The following is a 14,689-nucleotide window of genomic DNA, read 5'->3' as shown; positions in this document are numbered from 1 at the left end:
TTTGCTGTCTTGCATACAGGAATACATTTTTACACTAAGCTCTTGTTTAATGTACATACAATCACACATTACATCATATAAAACATTGCAAACTGAAAGGCAAGTATCCCTTCCTTAACTTCAGATTTCCCGGTTACCCTGAGAAAAAACATCCCTTATGTCTCAGTACCTAGATAAACACAGAATCATGTAAGACACCCTTACTTATCCAATGGTTAAGGGAAAGGGAAGAGGAAAGTGTTTGGAGTGAGTCGGGGCTTTTAGTTAGGTGACTGGAGACTGGGCTATCTTAGCACTATCAAGAGCAAAGACATACCTTAGGAGGATAGAGGGAGTGATATCAGACTGTAAGTATTGCTAAAGTACAAAATTTAGACTTTTACATCATTTTAATGGGCTTCCCAGGTGGTGCTGGGGGTAAAGAACACACCTGCCAATGCAGGAGATGTCTGAGACAGGGGTTCGATCCCTGGGTCAGGAAGATTCTCTGGAGGAGGGCATGGCAACCCATTCCAGTATTCTTGCCTGGGGAATCTCAAGGACAGAGGAGTCTAGAGGGCTACAGTCCATAGGGTCGCCAAGAGTCAGACATGACTGAAGCAAGTGAGCACACATCATTTTAATAGAAACTTATTGAGAACAGATACATGTGTATGTGTAACTAAACTACTTTACTGTACACGCAAAACCACAACATAACCAGCTATCTTCCAATATAAACTAAAAAGTTAAAATAAAACACACCTTATGTTAGTCTAATGAAGATGCTTAGAGCCTAATGAAGGTAAGGGCAGGGCAGAGCACACAACTGGGACTATTACAGGTGCAAGCATGGCTAGCATAGCTGTCTACAACCCTTCAGGGTCCTTCATGTAGAATAAACACACCACGACTGAGCAACTGAACAACAACAACAAAATGTAGAAGAAGAACTACTTTTCTGTAGCGTGGGCCTCCCAAAGTTCTCTTTAGGGTTAGACTGAGGCTTCTCCATCCGTTAGTGATGCTATCTTAGAGCCAGGGTCTCCTAACTCATTTCTACTGGGCTAGTATATTCCTCTCCTGTGCCCAGTTTCCCTGTTGTTGAGAGCTGACAGACACATAGACAGTCCCCTAGACAGTCCCCAGAGCCCTGCTCTGGGACAACCGGTATCTCCTTAGGACATCTATGGGCTTCGTCCGCCTCTGGGCAATGTGCATCTTGGTCCTCTTAATTCTCTTGCAGCTCCTTCACTCTCAGTCATTTACTGAAAGAGACCTAGGCCTCCTTGCATCACCCCATTATTAAGATGATAGCTCTCCCTTCCCAGCTCTGCTTCCAGTCAGGTGAAACATTACAGCCACCTGGCTATCATCAAAACCCCTCCCAACCTCCAAGGAAACTGCTGTCGGCCTGAAGTCCATTTGGTTAGACTGTCCATCTGCTCTTTCCAGGGCTTGTTGAAGGACTACACACACTGAACATTCACGTGCACTTCTATTGGTCAAGAGCTTTCAATTTTTTTCCTGTTTTGAGTACTGTGATCTCTCTACTGGCTCTCTCACAGTGGCCCTAGGCCACTGTCTCATTTTTTTTTCCCCAAGAAGAGAAGCAGAGTTTATTATCCACAGCATTCTTCTGCTTTATCCCACAGTCTTTGCTAAGGCTCAGCAGTAGCTTCTTGGGCAGGTGGATCCTCCTTAATATTAGCCTCAGCCCTGATGGTAATGGCTACAGAACTGGTTCCTTCTCTGTCTCTCTAATTTCCCAGATTTTGAGTTGGTCTGCTCATTGTTGTCAGCACACTGGACCATCACTTTCCTTACTGACCCTCACAGAGGGACCAGAACTCTTTAGCAGAGTGTGGACTTTCCTCAGTAATTACATTATTATAGTACATATTTCTCTATACTTCAAAACATTATAAGGCCATAAAATACATAACTCCTACCCAGACTGAAAAGGTAGTTGTTCAGTCACAGGTATACAAGATGGAATGAGGGTTAGTATCTGAGATTCAGAGTAGATAAAAGCCACAATTCCAGGAATTGGGAGTTCTATGTAAAACCTAATTTATAAAATTAAGAAAAGAGACCAAATCTGGAACAAGAGTTGTTAATCTCACACATGATTCCTGAGCCAGGAATCAGTTAGATGGGCTTGACCCTTAAGTGTGTTCTGAAATGAAAAGAAACAGTTGAAATCTACTCCTGGCACCGAGAACAGAGCTGGCATGGTAGGAGGCTATTTTACTTGGAGGGAATTCTGAAGCCCTCGCTAGTATTAATAGTAATATTTTCTTGCCTTCTGGGAAGGTTTAGAAAGACAAGAAAAGGTCAGTCAAAACTTGAAAAGGAAAGCATATAAAAACAGTTATATGGCATTTACTCTTTAATTAAAAATCTGTAGCACTTTTGTTGTCTGAGGTTGTCTTTGAAATGTTGACATCACAGTGGACTTCATCAGATCTTCCAGGTTTTTGGAGTTCTACCCTGGAAAAATAGAGAAAAGAATTCGGTGAGATTTCACAGTGGAGCCGCTTTGTTTTTCTAGCTTTCAGTGGTGGAACAGAACATAGGAATGAGCAATGGCATTGCAATAGCAATGAGGAGAAAAACAAACTGTTGGAGAGATGCGCCATCCACGCTTCCTGTTTACTCTCTCTGATTTTTGTCTGGGTCTGCCACTGCCCTTCGCTGATTCCCTGGTGCCTTCCCTCTGTAGGCTCTTCCAGACCTTTTCTGAACTGGCTTTGACAAGGCAGCACAGCACCTGGGCTCCATCCAGGATTCCGAGACCCACAGTAGCTGGTATATCCAGGTGAGTGCAGGGCACACCGGGAGCAACGTACCCTGGCGTCATGACTGTGTCTCTTTTTGACTTAGGGTTGCTTTAACCTCATGACTGTGTGACTAGTGCCTCAATATTCTTGAGAGCCCAGTTTCTCATGGTGGATGGAGGTACAATCTGACTGCCTCATTTTGTGAAAAGGTGGATTGCCAGGAATCTTTGTGTATTCTTTCATGCATCCATCCATTCTTTCAACAAATATCTATTTTAATAACCAAGATATGGAAACAACCTAAGTGTTCACTGATGATGGATAAAGAAATTGTCACACACACACACACACACACATACAGAGTAGGCTATTACTCAGCCACAAAAAAGGAATGAAATCTTGCTATTTGTGGCAAACACGGATGGCCCTTGAGGGTATCATGCTAAGTGAAATAAATCAAACAGAGAAAGACAAATACTGTATTACTTCACTTACATGTTGGAATTTAAAAATTAAAAAAATAATTTAAAAATCAAGCTCTCAGATACAGAGAACAGACTGATGGTTGCTAGAGGTGGGGTTGGGGTAGGGAGGTGGGAGAAATGGTTTATTTAAACGAAAACAAACTAACTTTTTTTTTTTTAGTTTAAAAAGATTGCATTAAAAAACCCTGAAAACTTGAACCCCTTAAAAAAGAAAAAAAAGCACCTCACCAAATTCTGCATTCCGTAGCCCTCTGCTGCTAAGTCGCTTCAGTCGTGTCCGACTCTGTGCGACCCCATAGACGGCAGCCCACCAGGCTCCCCCGTCATATGTGAACAAAAGATAATGTAAAGAAAAGGATATACACATTTCTCCCTGTGCCATATTTAGGGTTACTTAAGTGCTATTCTTATTTGGATTTGATTAGGTAAAATATCTAGAAAGAAAGCTAAATAAGTGAAAAATAAATACAAATCAAACAAACTTAAAATTGTTGCTCAGCTGAAAGCAAACGTGAGAGAGACTAAAACTCTGATGAACAATGTTTATTTTTCCACAAAACTTTCAACATGCTATATACTCATCAAACCATTAGATTGTAAATTCTATAAATAAGTCCCATCATCTTTCAATGAATATTCACCATGAAAATTACAACTACTGAGAACTGTTAGTATTATTAAAAAGCTACTTTCTATAGATTCAAGTATATTTGCTGTTTCAATTTCACAGTTTAAAAAAATTATTGATTACCTACTATATGACAGACAGTCTGCTAGGTTCTGGCAGCACAGTGATGACCTTCACTGATATATTCCCTGCCCTCTGTAGAGTTTAATTTGGTTAAGTTTATAGAGTTTAGTTTTATAATTATACCAATATATAAGTATAACCTGGTGTTATAAAGAAAAAGCACAGGGATTCATAAGATACTATAACAAGATGACATAATCTAGTTTGGGAAGGGTTTTTAAGAAAGTGCAGCTTCAGCCAAGATCTGAAGAATGAGGTGAAGAAGTGGCAAAGAACATTCCAAGTAGAGGGCACAGCAGATGCAAAGACATTGAGGCTAAAGGGTACCTATTATCACTTCTCACTTATGTATTTATTCATTCCACAAATGTAGGACACCCACTGGTCCAGGCATTGTGCTAGGTACTGGGGTTGCCATGGTGAATAAGATGCATTCTATGCTCATCACATCAGACCCTTTTGGTATTATTTTTTTCCTTGAGCACGACTGAGCTTGCCATGCCCCTTGGGCATTGTACACAGGGCACACTGCCATCCAGTTATAGCCAGGATGTTTTTCTCTAAGTTCAAACTAGTCTCACTTTCCTTTTCCTCTCCTTATAAGCTGAGGTCCCAGCATGCCTCATACCAAGCCTAGTTAAATTATAGACCCTCTGGGGATTGTACCTCTTTCAACAATGTCATAGGGTCAGAACTCACCTTTTCTCAGTCTGTTCACTCTCTTTCCCCTCCACTTTGATGATTTCTGAAAAAGACAAAAACAACTTCAGAAAACGTATTTCCCACAGATACTAAAAGAAGGAAAGTTTGAAGAGGCTCCTAAGTCCTAGGACCCGGAGAGAAATTGTTGCTGCCATGTATGTGGAATAGACGCTTCCTCGATGAAATTTCATGGGGACTGAGAAGGAGCTTCTCTCATCCCGAAAGTAAATGCCTTCTTTTGCTCATATGCCTTAAGTTCTAACATTGGGAATAGGTTTTACTTTGCAGAAGACTCTTGAGAGTCCCTTGGACTGTAAGGAGATCCAACCAGTCCATTCTGAAGGAGATCAACCCTGGGATTTCTTTGGAAGGAATGATGCTGAAGCTGAAACTCTAGTACTTTGGCCACCTCATGAGAAGAGCTGACTCATTGGAAAAGACTCTGATGCTGGGAGGGATTGGGGGCAGGAGGAGAAGGGGACGACCGAGGATGAGATGGCTGGATGGCATCACAGACTCGATGGACGTGAGTCTGGAGAGGGTGATGAACAGGGAGGCCTGGCGCGCTGCGATTCATGGGGTTGCAAAGAGTCGGACACAACTGAGCGACTGAACTGAACTGATAGCTCTATTCTTTACTAAAATAAAAATGCTACTGAGAGGTGTATCACATATAGTTTTAGCAAACATTTAACGATGGGGAAGAAAAGTTTCCAGTCCTTTTCTGAAAGTAAGGTTTGGAAGGAGGAGGAAAAGGAAATATTGAATATGCTGACACCTTACTGGGTTATCCAACTGGTGCTACTAAATAATACACAATGTTGCATGGACAGGATCAAGTGGGAAATCTCTAGTGAGCTAGACCTCCCAAAGCCTGAGTTACTACTGGCATGGCCTTACTACTGATGCAACTTAGAGAGAAAATTTCTCTGCATTGACAGCTGTGATGGTGCTATTATCCCACTGAGAGCCTTACAGCAGGAGTTGTTAACCCAGGGGTCCATGGAAGAATTTAGAGATCACAGCAGTCCTTTCAACAATCCTGATGGTTTTGAACACTTCTTATCTTTAGTGATTCTGTTTATGTGCGTATGTTTGAAAATAATCAGCTTAATTGAGATAAAATACACAGTAAAATCCAATCATTTTCCATACAGATTTTACTGAGTCTAACAAATATATGCAGTCATGTAACTACCACTATAACCAAACTAGAGAACATTTATATAAGCCCAAAGAGTGCCCTCTAGCCCTTTTCAATCAATTTCTTTCTCCCACCCATCCCCTCCAACCACTGATCTGCTTAATGCCACAATAGTTTTGCTTTATTCTAGGATTTCATATAAGTACAATCATATAATGTATAGTCTTTTTGTGCCAAGTATCTTTCACATAGCATAATACTTTTGAAATTTATTCATGCTGTTTCATGTTACCAGTAGTAACATTCCTTTCTATAGCTCAGAGATATTTCCTTGTATGTATATGCTACCATTTGTTTATCCATTCACCAACTGTAAAAATTCAGGATGCTAGTTTTTCAGTATTATGAAAAAAGCTACTATGGACACGTGTGTGTGTGTGTGTGTGTGTGTGTGTCTGTGTAGACATATGTCTTTATTTCTCATAGATAACTACCTAGGATTGCTGGGTTGTATAGAAGAACATGAGAATTTCATTTGCTTCATATCCTCTCCAACACCTGATATTTATCAGTCTTTTTAATTTTAGCCATGTTAGTGGGTATATGGTGGTAGCTCATTATGGTTTGAATTTGTGTTTCCTCAGTGACTAATGACATTATGACTGTGTGACTGTTGCTTATTGGCCACTTGTATTTCTTTTTATGTGAAGTATTTATTCAAATCTTTTGCTTTGTGAATTTAGTTATATGGATTATCTTATTGAATAGTATCACACAATTATATATTCCGACTATAAGTTCTTTATTATATGTATGTTTTGCAAGCATTTTGTCATAGTCTGTGACTTGACTTTTCATTTTCTGAATAGAGTCAAAGGGTGAAATTTTTAATTTTGATGAAGTTCAGTTTATCAATCTTATCTTTTTATAATACAATTTGTGCTTACTGTGTCCTAAGATTTACCTAACGTAAGCTCACATAATTCTTCTTCTATGTTTTCTTTCAAAAGTCTTTTAATTGTGGCTCTTATTTTAGGTTTATGATCCACTTCGAGATATTTTTTGGGTGTAACTGACCCAATACCATTGTTGAAAAAACTATCCTTTCAGCATGGAATTAACTTGGCGCTTTTGTCAAAATCAGTTGACAAAATCATGTGAGTTTATGTTTTGACTTTCTATTTTGTTCCATTGGTTGATTTGTCTGTCCTTTCATCAATGTCACACCATCTTGACTCCTATAGGTGTAAAATAAATCTTGAACTTAGGTAGTATAAGTCTTCCAGCTTTGTTCTCATGTTTCATAATTATTTTGGCAATTGTAGATCCTTTGCATTTCCATATAACTTTTAGAATAAGCTTTTTAATTTCTACAAAAGAGCCTGCCAGGATTTTGATATTGCATTGAAACCAAATACCAATTTGAGAGAATTGGTATCTTAATAGCTAGTCTTGTAAACCATGAACATTGCATAATTCTCCATTTATTTAGATCTACTTTAATTTCTGTCAGCAGTAATGTTTTTTAGTTTTCACTATATATATATATATATATATATATATGGAGAAGGCAATGGCACCCCACTCCAGTACTTTTGCCTGGAAAATCCCATGGACGGAGAAGCCTGGTGGGCTGCAGTCCATGGGGTCGCTAGAGTCGGGCACGACTGAGCAACTTCACTTTCACTTTTCACTTTCACGCATTGGAGAAGGAAAGGGCAACCCACTCCAGTGTTCTTGCCTGGAGAGTCCCAGGGACGGGGGAGCCTGGTGGGCTGCCGTCTATGGGGTCACGCAGAGTCGGACACGACTGAAGCGACTTAGCAGCAGCATATCTATCTATCTATCTATCTATCTATCTATCTATCTATCTATCTATCTATATCTATATCTATATATATAGGTATCTAGTACTTTTTAAAAAAAATTAATTCCAAAGCCTTTAATATTATTTGATACTACCTTAATTGGTATTAAAAATTTCAATATACAATTGTTTGTTGTTAGTATATAGAAAAACAATTGGTTTCGTGTATTGACCTTGTATCCTGTGACTTAGCTACACTCAATCAGTTCTAATAGCTTTTAATGGATTCCTTAGGCTTTTCTATAAACATACTCATCTTACCTGCCAAAAAAAAGCCCATTTTACCTCTTTCTTTGCAATGTGTATGCCTTTTGCTTCTTTCCCTAGAGTTGTAGCATGGCTAGGACTTCAGCACAATGTTGAACAAAAGCAGGGAGAGTGACACACTTGCCTTATTCCTAATCTTAGGTGGAAGCAGTCTCTTATCATTAAATATAATGCTAACAAAAGATTTTGGTAGATGTCCTTTAATTTCAATTCAAGAGCATTCCTACTTGTATGGGAGTTTATCTTTCTTTTTAAAAATTATGAATGTGTATTAATTTTCCCAAATGCTTTTTCTGTATCTATCGACACATATTTGGTAGGTATCCCATGATTTCTCTTTGTAGTTTTTCAATATGTTGAATTTTATTGCTTGTTATTTGGGTGTTGAACTTACCTTATATTATTAGAATAAATCCCACTTAATCATGTTGTCTAATATTTTCATGCATTGCTAAATTTCCTGTGCTGATTTTGTTGAGCATTTTGGCATCTATGTTCACAAGGGCCATGTGTGGTTTCCTAGTCTTGTCATGTCTTTTTCTAGTTTTGCTTGGTATTAGGGCTCCCCCTGCCTTCAGAGCAGCCTAGAAACTGACTCCAGCCAGTAAGTTGTGGACAATCACAGGGCTCACCTCATCTTTTCCCTTCTCTTAGGGAATACAGTTTTCTGTAGCCTGTTGTCCAATGTCTGAAAACAGTTGTCACATGTATTTTGTCTGATTCTAGTTTACTGCAGGAGGGCAATTTCTGTAGCAGTTAATCCTTCATGGGAGGAGAGAGAAGTCTGTGTCTTCTATATAATTTTAAAAGAGCTCTTTATTTTAAGAAAAAGAAGCTATTTCCTTCTACCTTCTTATAACCTTTGTCATTAAGATGTCCTTTAGAGTCTCAGTTAAGTATGATCTTGTACCCTATGGCAGTTTTTTGATATTTAAAGGCAGCACCTGTGTACTCCTCAAGGCTTTTTGTCCTGGCTGAGCATTCACAGTTATTTCAGTTATTTCTTATTTGACTGATATTCCAGATACTTTATAAATCTAGTTAGGTTCTATTTTTGTCAAAGTTCTCTTAAAAATAACAGTGTTTATAGCTGAATATAGTACTTCAGGATATCTGTACACTAACACAAATAATTATATTATCCTTTCATACTCATGACAAAATCACCACCATTTTTAAAAAGGCTTGTTTTAAAATGAAAGCAGCAATAAGAAGACGGATTCTAAACTTTTGGATTTGATTACAAATTTAGCATTTTGAAGGATAGATATGATGAGTTCTCCTGGTTTCATTTTTTAAGTTCTGTGAAAGTTTCTGTTTAAATGGTGGTTTAAAATTATTTATTTTGGAAAATACATTTGTCCTTTAAGAAATCATTCTTGAAAGAGCTGAGGCTGTCCCAGATTTGGTAAAGGGGGGCAAGTTATAAAAACTGGAGGTTGCTAAGCACTATTATAATACAAATTTTAGTCACACAAGACACAAATGAGGAAGTAAAACTTTAGAAGGAGCTATTTTAGTCTTTCTCCCCAATAGGTAAGCTGACAGGGTAACTTCTGATTGGGAAAAGACAGTAATTTAAGGTTGCAATTTCTCATGCCTTCACTGCCCTATTTGACAAAACCAAAATAGAGAAGAGGGATAAGAAACCAGCTAGAACAACCATGGTCTTTCCCTCTTATTCATTTAACAACCTAAAAAGGGTAAATATGTATGGCCAAGGAAGAGAAAAACTGGAATTACCAAACAAACACTGGAAAGGACTTTTGACACCAAGTTAGTTAGTTGGAGAGCTGTGTACTCTGAGCAAAGGAATATTGGATTAGGAGGAAGCTGCATTGTTGGAGAAATTTCTACTCATCAGCTAAGCTTGTTTCTCTGTGGATAAGTCATGACTGTTTCCATTCTTACTGGCAGAATCTTGTCCCTTGTGGACTGAGATTCCCATTTCCTTGCTTGCTTTCACGGCCAGCTGAGGACCATTTCCAGTTTCTAGAGGCCATCCACATTTCTTGGCTCAGGGCCCCTTCCTCTGTCTTCAAGAGCAGCAATTGTGGGTTGAGCTTGTCTCAAGCTTTGGCTCTCTCCTTCCATTTTATCTTTCTAATCCAGATGGGAAAGTTTCTCTGATTCACATGATTAGATTGGGTCTACCTGGATAAGCCAGGATAATCCCATCATTTTGAAGTCAGTATACTAATCATATATGAAAAATCTCTTTTTCCATGTAAGATAACTTATTATAGGTTCTGGGGTATATGAGATGGAGATCTTGTTGGTGGCATTATTCTGCCTATCATACAGCCAACGCCAAGGGTATCCACAAGCAAGTGCAGACATTGCTAAAGTTATAGAACCCGCTTTTACAGACATCTCATATCTATGTGGCCCGGTTCCTTAGTACCTCTCCATTCTCCAGCAATATCAAGGCTCTTCTCTTTGACCAAATTTGCTGGCACATGTGACTATCTGACCAAACGATGTTTCCTACCAGTATTCTCTGTCATATTCTTGAGAGGCTTGTGTATGCACTATGCTCTCTCTTGTGGTTTTCTGCCCTTTAACACTCATATCTCAATCTGACCACCTCAAATGCAACAGATAGCTTCTTGAACATCCTCCCAACACTCTCATATGTACAGACACGTCCCCTTTAACTTCTTTATCTAGTCTCCTGAATTTTTCTGACTGCTTATTAGGTGAAGAAACATTTTTACTTGCCTTTCCTCCTCCCTTTGCTTTGTTTCATTTGTAAGCTCATTGTGTGTGGGTTCTCAGTCACTAAATCATGACCAACTCTCTGTGATCCTATGGACTGTAGCTGGCCAGGCTCCTCTGTCTGTGGGACTTTTCTCAGACATTTCCTCTGGCAGGAAACCTTCCCGACCCAGGGATCGAACTCATGTCTCCTGCATCTTCTGCACTGGCAGGTGGATTTTTACAACTGAGCCACCTGGGAAGCCTGCATAAGCTAATCATTCCATTGCAAAAGCAAATTTAGGAACCAGCTTGTTTCCAAGCAGAAGGTTGCATGTGCACATTTACCTAAATCTAAATGGCAATGAGATTGAGAGAGAAATAGAAGTTAAAAACTCTCGCTTTGAAAAGTCAAAGCCTGGGCAAACATGATACATCTGTAATCTGACCCTGTGCTGTGAATTTTACACTTTTATATCACAGAAATCTCTCAGTACACTCTGTGCTTTAGCAGTTTGAATGGCTCTGCCATATGCTTTGTGTCAATGTATTAAAATTGGATTATCACTTCCAAATTCACTGTTTTTGGAATACAACAGGATGAAATGAATGACTACTAATGTCATCTCTTTATTTTCTTAAAATCTGTACCTGCAATCTTAAGATGCTGACCAGAAGCATTACTTATCTTGTGCTTTTTACCATAAATGAGTGAGGAGGTCTTACCTTAATTATTAGCACAACCAAACTTTTACTGGAGGCAGTTAGTGAGATAAAGTCCAACTTTATGTTACAACATCATCCAAACCAGCCCTAATCACAAACAGGCATGGAATTCTTATAAAGGCAGGGACCACTTTGCCCACATTAAACATAGGACATTTTTACAACAGAAATCAATGAGGAGGCTACTCAATGCAGTGCTGTTTACAATAGAAAACCTATAGGAGCAACCCAAATGTCCAACAGAAAGGACTCAGTTAAATCAATTAAGGTGTATCCACATAATGGAGTATGTTGGGGCCATTTTGAATGATGCTACAGAATAATACTTAGTGGCACTAAAAATTTTCTTCCTACATTTAGTATAAAGCAGTTTGAAAACAGTATGTTACATTATCCAAACTGTGAAAAACAGTCTTCATAATACTATTCCATTTGTGGAAAAATAACAGATTAATATACAGAAAAATCTGGAAGATACACACTAAAATTCTGCATAATCATTTTTTTCTTATTAGTGGAATTTTAGGCAATTTTATGTTCAGTGTATGTGGTAATGGATATATCGTACTTGGTAATCATTAAGAATTAATATTATATTTTAAAATCAGCAGGGCATAATTCATCTAACTTACTTCTCAGGAAACCAAGACTTTTAATAGATAAGAAGGAAAATCTTATGGTCATCTAATCCTTTCCTTCTCCTACCAAACATCCTTGCTTGAACACCATAAGGTCCGTAATCATGAATGTTTAGGAGTGTTTTCACCCTTTTACTTTGTTGAATTCTCACAGTGACCTCATGAAGTAGGTAAACCAAGGAATAATTAGCTTTGTCTGGAAATGAGGAGTACATTTGTAAACCTTAGATTAGAAACGTTGCCTTTCCTGGAAACCCAGAGCCACCTTACCAGCTCTTACTCCCATCTATATGGGCTCCAGACCCTGGGAGAATCTTTTCCTCCAAACACTTGCTGACTCTTTGCCAGCCTGGGCTCAGCCAGGGAGCTCCAGAAGGCAGCTGATCGGGAAACAGCTGCAAAGTGGCAATCTGCAGAGAGGACAAGCACTGACTCACCACATTCATTAGAGGGGCCAGGCTGCTTCGTCTTCCTTTTCCTTAGTATTACAAACACCGTCCCACACACAATGAACACTACAAGTAGAGCCGCAATCCAGAGGATGTGGTCTGGGACAGGGGGGCTTGGCACAGGTGACTTTGCATCTAAAAATGAACCCAAGTTTGCAATCAGCCAGGAAGGTTGATTATGAAAGTTTTATAATTACTGCTCTTCTCTTTCTTTACATGCCAGCATCTCCTCAGGGCTCTACTGCCAGATGAGCCTGAAACTCACATGATTCGGGTGATAGAGAATCCTAGTCTCAGGGCCTCAGCAGCTGACTGAGAACCAAGCCAGTGACTCTGATCCATTGCCTGGACTAGCTGTCTTGCCTTCCCTTCCCAGAGGCTGGGATGACAATGACTCTGATCTAGAAGAGGGTCAACTTGGCCCTTGGTTGTGGAATCTGGGCAATGTATGTGCACGGAGGCTCTGAAGATACAGTCAGCTGGGCAGCATCCTGCTTCCTCAACCCCCTCCATGGTCCTGAATTTTCCCTTAGAATAAGTCCTCTGTCCAATATCATCTGAGTATCAGGCTCCAGACACTTCTCACCCTGACAAACATAACAGCCTCCTCACAGACCTCCAGTCTCCACATTTATTTGTTTTTCCCCCTGATGTGACAGTGGACTTTCTCAGCATGGCTTTCAACATGTCCCACCTACTGGTAAACCTTTGATATTTCTTAATGCCCTGAGGAATCAGGGTCAGAATCAGCTCCTGAGAAATCAGGACTTACTTCCTTGCTCATGGATGCCTAAAGTTCCAAGAAGTTAGTAAAATAGGCTTTGGGAAGGAGAAATAGAGCTTAGTGGCCCATTTTATAGACATTTATGAGAACAGGTCTGGTAGTTAATCTCAAATAATAGAAGACTAGGACCAGTTGACCTCCCATTAGCTTAGGGGCAGTTTGTGGACCTATATCGTGTTCCTGGGACCTTAAGAAAAGGAGTTGTTGGCACTGCAGGTCACATTCAATACTCTCTGAGTCTGTCCCAGTTTAGCCTCACTTTAGCCTGTCTGGCATCCCAGTAAAGGAGGGTAACACTTGTTGTCATGGAGGCTGCCACCTTTGGATACCCCAAAAATGTTCCCTGATGTGGGCCTAACCTATCTCTGATCTAGCCAGAGAATAGGGACCCAGAGAGGCAAGCCCCATCTTCCTGAGGCAGCTGGAGCTGAAACATTTCTGAAGATTGTGGCAGTGAGGAACGTTTTGGTAGCGGTTGAGAAGCAGCAGAAAGGTGAGCCCTGATGAGGCTGTAGTGGTAGAAGGACCCTGTACCTGTGGGAGTCATGGCAGAGAGCCACAGGGTGTTTCATCTTTGGTGATTGGTGGCAGCTCCAAGAAGTTGCTAAATCTCAGGACAGTGTGGGAGAGGCTTCTATCAGCCCAAGAGAGGCTACAGTAGAAGCAACCAGGACAGGCAGGGTGACCATGCCATTTACTTAACTGTTAAGAGTCAGAGGTGATCAGAAGGAAATCAGCATCAGGAGAGAGGACTGGCCTACTGGTACAGCTAAGCTGGCTGGTAGGGGTGGGCTCCAGGGGGTACAGTGGTTAAGAGTCCACCTGCCAATGCAAGGAACATGGGTTTGATTCCTGGTCCAGGAAGATTCCACATGCCTTGGAGCAACTAAGCCCATGTGCCATAACTACTGAGTCCCCACTCTAGGGGCTGCATGCCACAGCTGAAGCCCATGTGCCCAGAGCCCCTGCACTGCAAGGAAGAATAGCCCCCGTGTGCATCGACAAAGACCAAGCGCCACCCAAATTAAATATATATCTAAAAATAGAATGCATCTTGAGGCCAAGTTATATTTAAACAATGAGCTCCAGGACAGGGGAGCTGTCAAAGCCAAAGGATGGAGCAAGGAACCGGAGGGATGCTTAGGAGGGGGCAAACCAAGGGGCCAGAGCTGGAGGAGGGGGCCAGGGCAAGCAGAAGGCAGATGGGTGGGGGGAGGGGTTGGGATTGGAATAAGCAGTGTTGAAGGCAGTGTGGGTGCAGACTGCCTTTATTTCAGAAGAATTTTTCAGTTACCGCTCCTCAGAAGTGGAGCCTCAAATGGGGCCGTATTCCAGGGCAAAGCCAGGAATTTAAGATAGCAGGCTCCTATTAGTGGGCACGGCTGAGTTTCAGCCCTTTCCTCCAGTGGGACTGGTC

The 14,689-nt window shown here is 40.5% G+C and overlaps 1 protein-coding gene across 7 annotated transcripts in view; it reads right to left on the bottom strand.

Moving 5' to 3' along the window:
- Window positions 605–14,689, bottom strand: part of CD86 (CD86 molecule) — a 63,686-nt gene continuing 49,601 nt past the window's right edge. For 4 of the 7 annotated variants that reach the window (XM_005675017.2, XM_005675019.3, XM_018045106.1 and 1 more), the window contains exons 5-7: window positions 12,477–12,623; window positions 4,698–4,743; window positions 605–2,472 (exon numbers count right to left, since the gene is read on the bottom strand). In XM_005675017.2, the coding sequence (XP_005675074.1) occupies window positions 2,376–2,472; window positions 4,698–4,743; window positions 12,477–12,623 (290 nt within the window). In that variant the 3' untranslated portion in view covers window positions 605–2,375. Of the gene's footprint in view, window positions 2,473–3,475; window positions 3,563–4,697; window positions 4,744–12,476; window positions 12,624–14,689 lie in introns of all 7 variants that reach the window. The other 3 variants (XM_018045277.1, XM_018045360.1, XM_018045320.1) reach the window with 3 other exon arrangements.

This window comes from Capra hircus, chromosome 1 (assembly GCF_001704415.2).
Source record: "Capra hircus breed San Clemente chromosome 1, ASM170441v1, whole genome shotgun sequence".
In the NCBI taxonomy this organism is placed as follows: Eukaryota; Metazoa; Chordata; class Mammalia; order Artiodactyla; family Bovidae; genus Capra; species Capra hircus.
Note: the sequence above shows the minus strand (reverse complement) of the source record. Positions and strands in the feature narration are given on the sequence as shown.